Genomic DNA, 13,625 nt, shown 5'->3' with positions numbered 1-13,625 from the left:
TATTGTTTGGACATCTTTTAGACATATTTATGTAGGACAAACCTAACATGTTCTATACTGTTGACCAATGAGAGGGGGTTTTGCTGGCAGGTCTAAGTGGTTACATAAGCGCTTTAGAAGACGTGAGCGGTCCTCCACATTGTTGCTATAAAAAGATTCCTCATCAGTCCAGCGGCGTTCTCTCATCTTCTGATTGTGCCGCACTGCTGCATTGTGGGTAAGAGAGCGGTGTTGACGTTTACGACGAAGACGACGGCGAGCACGTGAGGAAGGTAAGGATGTGCTCGACACACGTAAATAAAATACAAAGTTTATTACATGAAAAAGAAAGATTTCGGGAAGAAAAAGGAACATCACAGCAAACTAAGTTCTGTCGCTTTGTTGACTTAATCATAATCATAATAATAATAATAATCATCATCATAAGTTGGCTGGAATGTTTGTGTTGCTAAACAAACAAGCAGTGCACGTGTTCAACTTGGGGACTAACTGCTCCGTAATAAAAGAATCATGTGTCCATCAGTCCAAAATGGCCGTCTGTTGCTTTTTCGTCTCCATGACAACAAAGAGTGATTTCTCCCACGCGACGGAGCGCTAATTTCCCAACTTTGACCGTCGGACTATAAGTTGAACGCTGACTCACTGCTGGTTAGGCTTGTTTCAAACGTCAATTTACCAGTACTAGTAGTAATACTAATAATTGACTTACAAACAAGAGGAATGTTCAAAGTTGTCAGTGAGAATCGTCAGGTAAATGCGGCGCGGCCAAACAAATCATGCATTTAAAACAGGAACTTACTCATCCAGTCCAACTTGCAAACAGTGTTTTGTGGAGAAGACGCGAGCGAGCGAGCTAGCAGGTAGCCGCGGGTGACATGTAGGCGGGGGCGGGGCTTGGATCACCTGTCAGTCATATCTTCAGACTCACCTGAGGCAGCCAAAGATAAAATGTTACTCGCCCGCACTCCTCATTAACCCATTAAACCCCCATCACTTGGGTCCACAATTAAAGAATAGCTCATGTGTGTTGCCATGGTTACCTGTGCAGGGCGGAGTCTGGCTGTTGTAGTGTAGAGAGTTGGTGCCCTGCAGAGCTTCCTCCTCCTCCTCTTCCTCCTCGGTTTCACTCTCGCTGCTCGTGGTCGCCACCACCAGGACGGAGGGCGGCGGGTCTGAATAGACCAAAGGTGTCAAAGTGGTTTTCACTGGGGGGGCCACGTCGCAGTTGTGTTTGGCCCCAGAGGGCCGCATCACACAGTGAATACTATCATTACACAATTTTTCCTATGCATTTTTTTAAAAACTAAAATCTAAAAAAAATATAGTAAGTTGCAATAATTTCACCTTAACATTTATTTTTTTATGGTAAAGTAAAAGGCAGATAAGTTTCCAGAAATGTACTTTAAAACTTACATTTGTTTTTTTTACTATAATTTAAAAAAAATGTAATTTTACAGTAAAATTTTGGCACCTGAGCTGCCAATTTGTTGTTTTTTTACTGCAAATCAACAACTGTAGATTTTTCGGTGTATTGCTGTAAATCAGGGGTCACCAACCTTTTTGAAACCAAAAGCTACTTCTTGGGTACTGATTAATGCGAAGGGCAGTTTGATACACACTAAATAAATTGCCAGAAATAGCCAATTTGCTCAATTTACCTTTAAGTATATTTTATTATTAATAATTAATGATATTTACCTTTGTGGAAACACTGATCATTTTAATGATTTCTCACAATAAATATATATAGAAACAAATATCAATATGCAACACTTTGTTTTTATATTTTCTCTAAGTGCACATTTTTCCAATTGAACATTTTCAAATGATCACTTCTAACACAGTCTTGTGAAATCACAATATCCCATTTTAACTAGCTAGCCACTAACATTTTTTAACAAATCATGAATTACTTTGCACAAATAATAACTCATGTAAAATACAAAAGTCAACTCTCAAATATTTAAATAAATCATGTCACACTTTGAACTGGACACCAAATCTGTTATCTGTTTCTTTTGTCAGTTAGTGGGAAGCCTGGCTTTGCATGCTGTTAACTAGTGTGTTGTACTCTGCTGTGTAACTTGACACTGCAACTCTGACTGAGTCTTGCAGATGTGCGTCAGTGAGGCGTGTTCTGTGTTTGTTCTTGATGAAGTTCATGTCAGAAAAGGCTGATTCACAAAGATAAGTTGAACCAAACAGGCTTGCAACCTTCATAGCCCCTGCGCATACACCACTGTACTTTTCTGTGTCAACAAGGCACCAAAATTTGGTGCAGCCTGGTGGGCTTTAAATTTTAAATTGTCAGGAAAGAAGAGGAAGGAGTATGTGTTTAAAAATCCTAAAATCATTTTTAAGGTTGTATTTTTTCTCTAAAATTGTCTTTCTGAAAGTTATAAGAAGCAAAGTAAAAAAAATTATGAATTTATTTAAACAAGTGAAGACCAACTCTTTAAAATATTTTCTCGGATTTTCAAATTCTATTTGAGTTTTGTCTCTCTTAGTATTAAAAATGTCGAGCAAAGCGAGACCAGCTTGTTAGTAAATAAATAAAATAAAAAAATAGAAGCAGCTCACTGGTAAGTGCTGTTATTTGAGCTATTTTTAGAAAAGGCCAGCGGGCGACTCGTCTGGTCCTTACGGGCTGCCTGGTGCCCGCAGACACCGCGTTGGTGACCCCTGCTGTAAATGCTAAAAAAACACCACTTTATTACAGTTAAAAAAAAGTAGTTTTTTCATTAACAGATAAATGCTTTAAAAACCACCGTAACTTTCGCAATTTTACCATGAACTCTATTGCTACTTTTACATTGCACATTTTGATGGATAACTTGCTTTGAAATCCTTATTCTTAGTATTAATTTGTATTTTTTAAAAATGGTTTTAATGTTTGATAATAGTGTTACGTAATCATACAAACTTTAAGTTATCATAATTAACAATGTTTTTTTTCTACCAAAATAGAAATAAATAATATATTTAGTAAGAAAAGTTACAGTACTTTATTGATACATAATATTTCCATGCTTTCGAGGGCCAAATAAAATGAAGTGGTAGGCCAAATCTGGCCCCCGGGCCTTGAGTTTGACACCTGTGGCATAGACCATCAGAGAGAGTAAATGGGTTATACTTGTATAGCGCTTTTCTACTTTCAAGGTACTCAAAGCGCTTTGACACTATTTCCACATTCACCCATTCACACACTCATGGTGGGAGCTGCCATGCAAGGCCCTAACCACCAACCATTAGGAGCAAGGGTGAAGTGTCTTGCTCAAGGACACAACGGACCTGATGAAATTGATAAAAGGTCGGGATCGAACCAGGAACCCTCAGGTTGCTGGCTTGGTCACTCTCCCAACTGCGCCACGCCGTCCCCAGAGACGTGTCGAAATTAAATCGATATTTGAAAAATGTGTAATAATCGCTGTTCTGAAAATTACTTTGAAAAAGTTATTTATCGTTACTTTTCAAAAAAATATTTGAGCTACTAACGGAATTACTCTTTAATAGATGTCATTAATTACTCGGAAAAGTAATGAATAAGTTACAAAAAAAAAAAAAAAAAATACTTTATATGCATATGCATTGAGAGATGTTTGATATAGAAACAGTGTCTTTGCTTTCAAAGGCGGGGTCTGTTGCCAAGTGATGTCAGAGAGTTTCAACGGAGCTGAGGTTTTTAGCTTAAGCAATGAGCAGCGCACTTTAACGCCAGCTCTTTTGAATTCTTTCACCGGATTGTCTTATCTCTGCTTAATAAATGATAAATGATAAATGGGTTGTACTTGTAATAAAGCGACTGAATGCACTTCCATGGACGTGATATCTTCTTGTCAACAAACGGGGTATTATTTGGATGGCAAGTTTTGTCACTTCAATCATTGACTTGTTCAATATTTCCATTGTGTACGTGTGCGTATGTTGTCTGCTGTGTCACAGTGTGGTGTTGCCACTTCCTGTTTGCTATCTAGTTCATTTTAGTGCGGTGCTGCCTGTTGCTTTCACCAGTAAAAAGATATTTCCTGCATTGAACTTGCTGTCTTAATGGCGACATAACTAAAACCACATCAAAAGTAGCGTTCCACGTTACGCCAAGCTATCGCTAACAGTGTTGTAACTGACCTAAAAGTAATTAATTAGATTACTCATTACTAGTAAAAGCAACGGCATTACAAACACCATTATTATATATATTATGCTCTTATTACAAACACTGGCCATGATGCGGAATGGACACTTCCCATGTTTTAACTGGGAGTGGTGTCCCCCATGGCTCTATCCTAGAGCCCCCAACTTACTTAATTATTCTTACATTGGGGCTTACCACGCAAACTTCAAGGGGAACACACCTGAGGAGAAATGTCCTTCATCGCCAGACATCGGCTGTGAGGACAAAAGTCCATCCAGCCAGGACTGATGGGAGGTTCCTGAACTTTCCGATTCACAATCCAACCTGCGGAAAGAAGTGACGCTGAAGTCAAACATTTGAAGTCGTCGTTCTTGCGGCGCTAAAAATGATGGGAGTAGTCGTACCCCAGAGTTCTTGTGGCGCACTTCTTGCTCTCGGCCAAGAAGGCAGACGTGACCAAGGAGTACACGTCCTCTCTTGTCCTGCAGGTGTTGGACGAACACACCTGGTCGCTGACTGACACCTGGTCCCCGTCTGGTCCCTTCACTCCTTCTACAAAACACTTTTTGTTAGCAACTTTCACTTAGCCACACAAGCTAAGACATTTACTCGATAGACATTTAGTAAATGTACATTTAATGTACTTCATAGATGTGTAATAATAATAATGAGATGCATGATTATGCAGCTTTATTGACAGCCTCAATAACAACATTGATAGTATAGCACCGTAAAACTAAAAAAAGGCCCCTAAGAGACATACTCCCAGGTTCACGGAAGAAACCAGCACTCTTAAACTATAAGGTAGAAAGCAGAAACGCAAATGCCGTGTGACTAAACTTGAGGTTTTCCATCAAGCACAGTTTATCCATCCATCCATCCATCCATCTTCTTCCGCTTATCCGAGGTCGGGTCAAAGGGACAGCAGCCTAAGCAGAGAAGCCCAGACTTCCCTCTCACCAGCCACTTCGTCTAGCTCTTCCTGGGGGATCCCGAGGCGTTCCCAGGCCAGCCGGAAGACATAGTCTTCCCAACGTGTCCTGGGTCTACCCCGAGGCCTCCTACCAGTTGGACGTGCCCTAAACACCTCCCTAAGGAGGCGTTCGGGTGGCATCCTGACCAGATGCCCGAACCACCTCATCTGGCTCCTCTCGATGTGGAGGAGCAGCGGCATTACTTCGAGTTCTTCCCGGATGGCAGAGCTTCTCACCCTATCTCTAAGGGAGAGTCCCGCTACACGGCGGAGGAAACTAATTTCGGCCGCTTGTACCCGTGATCTTATCCTTTCGGTCATGACCCAAAGCTCATGACCATAGGTGAGGATGGGAACGTAGATCGACCGGTAAATTGAGAGCTTTGCTTTCCAGCTCAGCTCCTTCTTCACCACAATGAATCAGTACTTTAGTAGTTTAATAACTTATAAACATGCTCTGACCTTAGCTAAAACTAATTACTCTAAACTTATTCACCTCAATAAAGACCATCCCAAATATTTGTTTAACACAGTAACATCGCTAAACCAAGCAGGGTCTTCTCCCAGTAGCTCCACCCACTCAACTGATGACTTTATGCCATTCCTTACAAAGAAAATGGAGCCCATTAAAAAGGACGTTCATAATAAAATATTCCTAGTACTTGGGTAAAATTCAAGTCACAAAATGGAAATTGAGTACTGGTGGTGCATTATGAATGGTTATTTATCAGATTATATGGGCGGAAGAGTGGAGCTCCCATTGGCCCTGCTGTAAGCAGACATTTATTTACGTTTATTTAATATTTACAATGCATAAAAACATATCAGTCCATCATCATGTATTTCATAAGGAATGTGAACAAAAAATTCCAAAAAAAGTGCAGTCCCCCTTTAAGTCCCATCTTAAAACTCATCTCTGTACACCAGCCTTTGAATTAACTAAATTTTAGACCAGTTGACCTGTCGCTGCTCTCTTTTTTGCCCCCCTCTCGGTTACGAGATGGCCACGGATAATCCCTGGAAATATACCAGTCTGGCTGTTCTAAGTCATGACCTGGTCTGGACCACTCTATGACTTGGATGGAAACTTCCTACAACCCTCTGCTTACCCCCAATGGCCTGGACGCTCACATTATCATGAATGATGTCATTGTGGTATGTGCAGTGCTTCGAGGCACCTGTGGTCAAAGGCTATATAAATTAACTTTGATTGATTGATAATAGTGATATAGATAGAAAAAGATGTGTAATATAATTAGTAATAATAATAATGAAAAAGATACGTAAAGGTGATAAGAATGAAAAAAATGCATAATAATAATGCGATAATGATAGAAAAAGATGTGTAAGATTGTTAATAATAATGAAAAAGATGCATGATAATGATAATAAAAGTGACAATGCTGGTTGTAGGATACAATATAACACTGTCAACATAACTACTGACCGTCTGCAGCATCTTTGGTATGCATGCTGACGTCGGCAGTTGTTTCTGCTCCTCTCACGTCCTTCTCCGTCTCCTCTGGACTGGGGTGCTTCCCGACCGTAGCACTGCTGCCTTCCAGAAGCACCGACAAGGATTTCCTGACTGGAGATTGAAGTAAATACAAATAAGGTGTGGTTAGCGCAACATTTAAAAAAGTGTTGAGACTTCTCACCTGGCCGGCCAGGCCTGGATCGGACCGCTCTGACCAGTTGTGCCAGCTCAGCATGTTTGCGAGCGGTCTCCGGGTCGACGTGGTGCGACGGCACCTCCTCGGCACTGAAGACTCCGGATGGACCCGGCCGAGGCTCAGCAGATGCGCGAGCCTCCAGCACCCGGCTATTGACGTCCGACATCTTGCTGCGGACCTCAGCCATCTGAGCTTTAAGGCGGACGAGGACCTCTGAGTCAGGGGCCGATCGGCGCACTACCTGAGGGCGTCGCTCCCGCTCCTTCCTGGAGGACATGCCGGCTGGAGGACACACGGAACACCACAAGGACACCTTCGGTCAGCTGATGTTGAGTATGAGTTGAACGTGAGAGGCCACACCTTGACTGTGGTGGAGAATAACAGGCTGGCGAGGCTGAAGCCCCCACAGAGACTCCACATTGTTGTGCTCCTTCATGTCCAGCAGCTGCATCAGGATGGACGGGTCCATGTCCAGTAGGCTGCTTGACCCGCTAACGCCACTGGCAATAGCTCCGCCCCCTCCACTGGCGCCGCGGCTGCGATGAGACGAACGCAGAGAGGAGCTGGAAGCACCTGAAGATAAGTCAGAAGATCCTTCAACAACTGGGACTTGTTCTAACTACTGCAGGACTTTAGCTTAACTTCTAAAAATGTATTATATGTAACAAATAACTCAATATTTCTAAAACATTTTATTATTTTCAAGATCTGTCATCTGTTTTTCATCGAATACTTTTTTCCGCTCCATCTTTTTTTTTTATAGAAATTACCTGTTGTAGCACTGCTTATTGGTTTGGAGTGCACATGACACTTTCAATACATGACAAAAACAATATAGAACACACATTTTCAAATTAGGACCCGTAATTAAGCTTTTCAACCTTGCCCGTCAGAACTCTCCAAATAAAACTGGAGCTGCCAATACGATGTGCAGTATATTTTTCAAATTACCACAAGTCTTGAACTATAGAGTATTCCAATTAATCTGCGTTTACACAAACATCCAGATAGTCCAATGGTTATAATCTGCGCGTACACAGATAGATAGATAGATAGATAGATTTCTATATATATTTATACACACACATAAATGTACATATATTGGGCGCACACACATATTAGCAGTAGGTGTACACATTTAAATATGAAATATCCGGCTTTTCGCAGCCCGTTTGTAGTCGATTTCCGTTCTTTGCTTTTTTAGACTTTTAACGGGTCGTGCACATTTCTTTGCGTGTTTTCCAAGCTAAGGGTGAGTGCCCAAGTGCGTTTGATTTAATGTGAACAATTTAATTGGTCCACCGTGGCCCGTTTGGCAGTTTCATTGGTCTTATGTGACGAGGATACATTTATTGGCGGCAAGTGAGGCTCATCAACCCGTAAAAACAATCAATAAATTTACGATTTATAACTCCTTTTTTGCAAACTTTTCAATTTACTATTAGATTGAGTTAAGTATGTCTCTGTGTACGAACACTTCATCAATTCATTTGGTGTCCTGTTGGCAGCCATTTTGTCCTTACTCATATTAAAGAGGTAGAAAAACCTGGCTTTGTACCAGAGAAAGTTTTTAATTGTGATGAGAGCGAAACGCCGCCAAAAAGACTTATATCACAGCAGAGAAAAAGACACCACCTCTCGCTCAGCGGTGCCTCTTCCGAGAGCACACACATCATACCCCCACCAGCCCCTCCATTCTCCCACTCTGTTTGCTCCTTTTTGTCCTTATGTCAACCGCACATTTGCGGATGTTATTTTAAAGCAGATTTTACTTTTTAAATGTTTATTATTGTAGCAATATGATTGTTAAAGTTAAGGATTTTTGTGATTTCTGGTAGTTTGTGAGGGCACCAAAGGGACTTCTGTGTGTGTACGTGTTGGCAAAGCAGCGTATACAGGACGGTTCCACTAGTAGTTGTTTTGGCTTGTAAATAAAGAGAAAGTAGATCCATCGCCCCCTGTTATGTTAGTCTGCTATGTGTACAAACCTTCACTAAAATATGGACTTGTGTCAAGGCTCGAACCCATTATTCATATTTACATTGTTTTATGGAGAAATTTGCTTCATTATACAAACGTTTCGATTTATAAAACTTAAGTTTGTAAATTGAGGTTTCACTCTGTGTACATACACACGCGCACACAGACAATAGAAGTAAAAGTCTACCAGAGGCTCCATCCAGGTCATCAGGAAGTTCTCCTTCCTCTGTGTCGAGGTTTCCAATAAAGTCCACATCATTCTCGCCTGACCTGAATATCAACGATTAGAATGAGCGTACACTTGATTAGGTACACAGACACATGCTGGTATTAAGACGTCACCAACATGGTTTCTTCATCGATGTCGTTCTCCTCAGTGTTGCTGGTGGCCGTGGAGCTCCCTGAGGTGCTGCTGCAGTCCAGCGGGTTCACCTCCTCCTCTGTGAGGCATTCCACCTCCAGGTCGCCATCGGATATCTCCTGAGTAGACCGAAAGGTTTTTCTGGTAACTTCCACAAGCATCAGTAGAGACCGAGCTCGCCTGGGTCAGGTAGGGGGTCCTTACGTTTGAGTCATCGTGATGGGTTCTCTCGTCGTCTTCGCTTCCCTTTTTGGCTTTGCTCAGCGTGGTCTGAATGTCACCGTCACTCTTGGCCGCACGGGGATCCCTTTCAGAGGCCGATGCCAGCCTCAGGTCGTGAGGGGAGGAGCTGCGTGAGGATCGATGGCGAAACAGTTCGATGGCAAGCCTCTAAGAAGCACAACACAAACATCCATTCGTTCTCTAACGGATGTGAGGAAAATGGAGTAGCATGGACATGAAGTGTCTCCTCGCTCACCTCTTTAAGGTTATTGATCTGCTGGATGTATCCACTCTGGGCGGTCTCCAGCTGGCTGATGTACCAGTACTGATCTCTGCACTTCTGGAAGAAGGTGGGGGATCGCACCTGGTACCTGATTTGTTTTTGGATATCAAGGACAATTTTCACCCTGTTTAATCTGCTAATATGAGCACAAGGAAAGATAAGAACGTACCTGAGCACCAGAGTGTCCGTCTGCATGTTCAGGTAGCCCTCGCTGGCCAGCAGGTCCAGCCTGAAGAAGCGGTTGTAGCCCCAGCACTCGCCCACCTCAAAGTCCGAGGCAAACTCGCGAATGATGTTCTTGCTGGGATCGCTGGAGGCCTGGTGGACCATCTCCACGCGGTACTCGTACCTACGACACAACCATGGCGGCGTCACTGGGAAAGACGTGATGGAGGAAGAAGGAGGTGTTGAGTGGAGACCAACTTTGAGGTTTCAGGGAGTCCAGCAGACAGTTCTAAGAAGACAGACAAATAGTTTCCACGAACCACACCATTGCCGTCCTGAAAGAGGAATTAAAGAGATGCAAGAAGTTTCCCATCCACAACACAAACGAGTGGAACTCACTGGGTAGACTTTCAGTCTCCAACAGAGGCCACATATCTGAAGAGGGGGGCTGTAGACCGGGTCAGCTCGCTGCCTCAGAGTGCTACAGACACACACACACACAAGTTTCCTGAAACATCAGCATCAGATAACGGCGATGTTGCTCAGTTGGTAGAGCAGCCGTGCAAGCAACTTGAGGGTTCTAGGTTCTATCCCCGCTTCCGCCATTCTAGTCACTGCCGTTAAGCCCTTGAGCAAGACACTTTACCCACCGGCTCCCAGTGCCACCCACACTGGTTTAAATGTGGCTTAAAGATGGAGATAATGGGTTTCACTATATAAAGCGCTTTGAGTCATTTGTACTGTGATGGACCTAAGCATTTTTTCCTGACTCCAGCTCACAATAACCATTGTTTGCTTCTATTCTCATGTTTGGTGACTCAGTGGATTCTTTCAAGGCTTCTCGTGTGTTTCGGTTAAGGTTGCTGCTGTAAATTACTTACAAGAGGGGCGACTGCCTGAACTAAATGATTTAATTCTGCTCATGAATGTAATCGTGACGGAGTGAGCATGTCGTGGATTTGACTTTTGGATCATTTGGAGTGTTTTTAATTGATTTTTTTATTAGAGATCGACCGATATGTTTTTTTTCAGGGCCGATACAGATTATTATTAGTCAAGGAGGCCGGTAACCGGTATTTGGAGCCAATATTCATTTACCTTAAAAGTTATTCGAACATGAATAGTATATGTCAGTTAACAGCTGGACAAGGCTTTAAGTTGTGCAACACTGATGTTTTATGCGACACTAAAGTTGTGGTTAATTTAGCACCAAAAAAAACATCAGGGGATTTCACAAACATCTTTTTTAACATGTGTATAATGTTGCGGGAATCAACATTTGCATTTCAAAATGGGAATCTCCTGGGAATTTTTTTTTACAAATATGGGACTTTTTTAATCATAATGACTTGCCATACACTCAATTTTATAGCAGTTTATGGATTTTTATACATTGTAACATTTTCTCATGAGGAACCCTGAAATACTGCAAACATTTAAATAAAAAACATTCTGCGCTCTTTTGTCACCATTTTTAAGATGGCTGACATAATTTCTACTTGGATATCACAGAAAGTATGACAATATGTGATCTGCTGTCTGTTCTTCTTAACTTATATAATAAATCTCCTGTTTGTCAAAATATTTAAAAAGAATTTGGACATTTGGCAGATATATTTTCTGTCGTCTTCATGACTATATATATCTGTCACTTTATTATTTGATTGAATGACGAAAAATAAAACAGTCGGCTCTCCTTTAATGACCTCACGCTACGAGTTCTTGCGGACAGAGACTTATCGAGCGACTCCATCACTTCCGTAAAGAAAACAAACAGAACGGGATTGGCAAGACGCCAGGGAAGAAAGACAACTCGATTTCCCTGCAAAAACTTTGAGTTGACAGGTAAGCAGAGGAGACATACTGTAGGAGACCAGCGTTGCATTATAGGGCCACAGTAAAATCATCTGAGCAGAACGGAGAATGATTTTCTAAAGAACTCAAATAAAAGCCGTATCAGACAAAATATTATTAAGGGTAATTCTTCTTCCTAAATGCATTTAAAAAAAAAAAAAGGAACTTCTGGTATTTAGGGTAACGGGGCTGGTGCTTGAACAGTGGTTATATCTACTTAACTAATTATTATTATTATTTCAAATACTAAATACTGGTAACATGTTTGTATACAGTGTATTAGCTGACAAAGTTTTGTGGTAGTTTAAAAATAAAAAAGAGCCAATTTGGTATACGCCAAAATGCTAATGTTGGCGCCAATAATCAGTCGATTTATTTATTTATCATTATTTATGCTATTTATCATTAAGAATCTACAAGGAACAGTCACATTACAGTCCTTTTAGGAACCTGCTGGCCAAAAGAGTCATACTGTGCCAATGGTTCAATTGGCCAATGGTGGGTGCGCCCCAAAGGATCCAATGTGAGCACTAACATAAAGTGAATAAGGATGGTGTTGCAGCATGTGGATCATTGTATCAGAACAAAAGCTTCATACAGTCCTTGCAGGTAAGTGTTAGGAAGCAGAACCTCTTACCTGAAGTGGACCAAGACAAAAGTGCTGGAGTCGTAGGCAGGAACCAGCTCACTGAAAGTACAGCATTCAGTAAGACTTGCAGCAAGAAATGATGCAACTGGATACAAGTTAGGGTTGTTACGCATCACAGTTCAATGGGAACTGCACTTTTTTTTTTTTTTTCCCTATTGTTCACAATCCCTATGTAAGACAAGAATACTTGTTTTTCTTTTTATATGCAATCTACTCTGCCCATAAAACTCTTCAAAAAAAAAAAACATCCAAAAAGCGCCAACAATACTCCAATTTGTGACCTAAATATTAACCCAGTATTAGCAATATTGTTTTTATATGCGCTAACGCAGACAAACTATTTCTAGTGGCGTCGTGATAACAGAGAGCTAACTAGCTTAAAGCTGCTATATTGACAAACAGAGCTGCTGCATCGCCTGAGCTGGTCAAAGTTAATTCTAGATTACAAATCGTGCCTCGCACCTGTATTGCAGAAGGCTGTTGCCATAAACCGAGTAGTTGGTCAACGTTGACAACCAAGTTAGACCAGGAGATGGCAAGAAAGGCAGAAAAAAAAACAACAACACTCGTTTGTGGTCACCTTTCCCCACGTTCGGGTGGATTATGATTAATTCTTTATCCAAACGGGAAGATATGAACATCCCACCCGTCGGCATCCCAGTGAAAAAAGACATTATTTACAGTCAAAAGCTTCCAATTGACTGTAGACACAATTGTAGGCTTTTGACAACAATAATGTTGAATAGTTGAAAAGTTTACACAAACTATTACCATAGAGGTAGCGTTTTTCTCGCTTTTAGACCATAAAAGACTAACTATTACTATAGAGGTAGCGTTTTTCTCGCTTTTAGACCATAAAAGACCTCTTGTATCCAGTTTTAAAGCCGGAGACGAAGAAAAGAAACTCAGAGAGACAGAGCTATTTATTGATGACTGCAGCATTCTTAAGTTAATTTTCTTTTATCAATTGATTGATTGATGTATTGACTATCGGCCAAGCCCTATAAATGTATTACATATTTAGTGCCTTTGGACATCACATTTAATGACTTTAAATGCTTTTTAATGCCCCGCTGAATCCCTGAGTTTACATATGTTTATAATATATATATATATATAAAATGCTACATGATGCTTTGTGTTCACTGAAGCTGCATTTGTTTAGCACAAAGCTTCTAAAACTTGTTGCTTATCCTCTTTATATTCAGGCTCAAAAATATAAGGTTCTGGATTATCATTTGTCTTAAAGTAGTCTTTGTTGTTTCTCATGAAGTCTCCCATGATTAGTAGTGTTGTTGTTAAAGAGAAAAGCAAATGTGTCGCGTCTGAAAAT

General features: G+C 41.2%; 1 protein-coding gene across 9 annotated transcripts in view; it reads right to left on the bottom strand.

Moving 5' to 3' along the window:
- Positions 1-298: 298 nt before the first annotated feature.
- LOC133551873 (E3 ubiquitin-protein ligase TRIM37-like) overlaps positions 299-13,625 on the bottom strand; it is a 72,420-nt gene continuing 59,093 nt past the window's right edge. For 8 of the 9 annotated variants that reach the window (XM_061899047.1, XM_061899048.1, XM_061899046.1 and 5 more), the window contains 15 exons: positions 12,281-12,331; positions 10,189-10,270; positions 10,048-10,124; positions 9,794-9,973; positions 9,598-9,712; positions 9,324-9,509; positions 9,105-9,238; positions 8,946-9,028; positions 7,139-7,351; positions 6,764-7,060; positions 6,553-6,693; positions 4,537-4,684; positions 4,353-4,474; positions 1,041-1,172; positions 299-928 (listed from right to left, as the gene is read on the bottom strand). In XM_061899047.1, the coding sequence (XP_061755031.1) occupies positions 900-928; positions 1,041-1,172; positions 4,353-4,474; positions 4,537-4,684; positions 6,553-6,693; positions 6,764-7,060; positions 7,139-7,351; positions 8,946-9,028; positions 9,105-9,238; positions 9,324-9,509; positions 9,598-9,712; positions 9,794-9,973; positions 10,048-10,124; positions 10,189-10,270; positions 12,281-12,331 (1,990 nt within the window). In that variant the 3' untranslated portion in view covers positions 299-899. The remainder of the gene's footprint in view (positions 929-1,040; positions 1,173-4,352; positions 4,475-4,536; positions 4,685-6,552; positions 6,694-6,763; positions 7,061-7,138; positions 7,352-8,945; positions 9,029-9,104; positions 9,239-9,323; positions 9,510-9,597; positions 9,713-9,793; positions 9,974-10,047; positions 10,125-10,188; positions 10,271-12,280; positions 12,332-13,625) is intronic. The other variant, XM_061899050.1, reaches the window with a different exon arrangement.

Source organism: Nerophis ophidion, linkage group LG04 (genome assembly GCF_033978795.1).
Source record: "Nerophis ophidion isolate RoL-2023_Sa linkage group LG04, RoL_Noph_v1.0, whole genome shotgun sequence".
NCBI lineage: Eukaryota > Metazoa > Chordata > Actinopteri > Syngnathiformes > Syngnathidae > Nerophis > Nerophis ophidion.
This window is presented reverse-complemented; position numbering and strand designations above follow the sequence as displayed.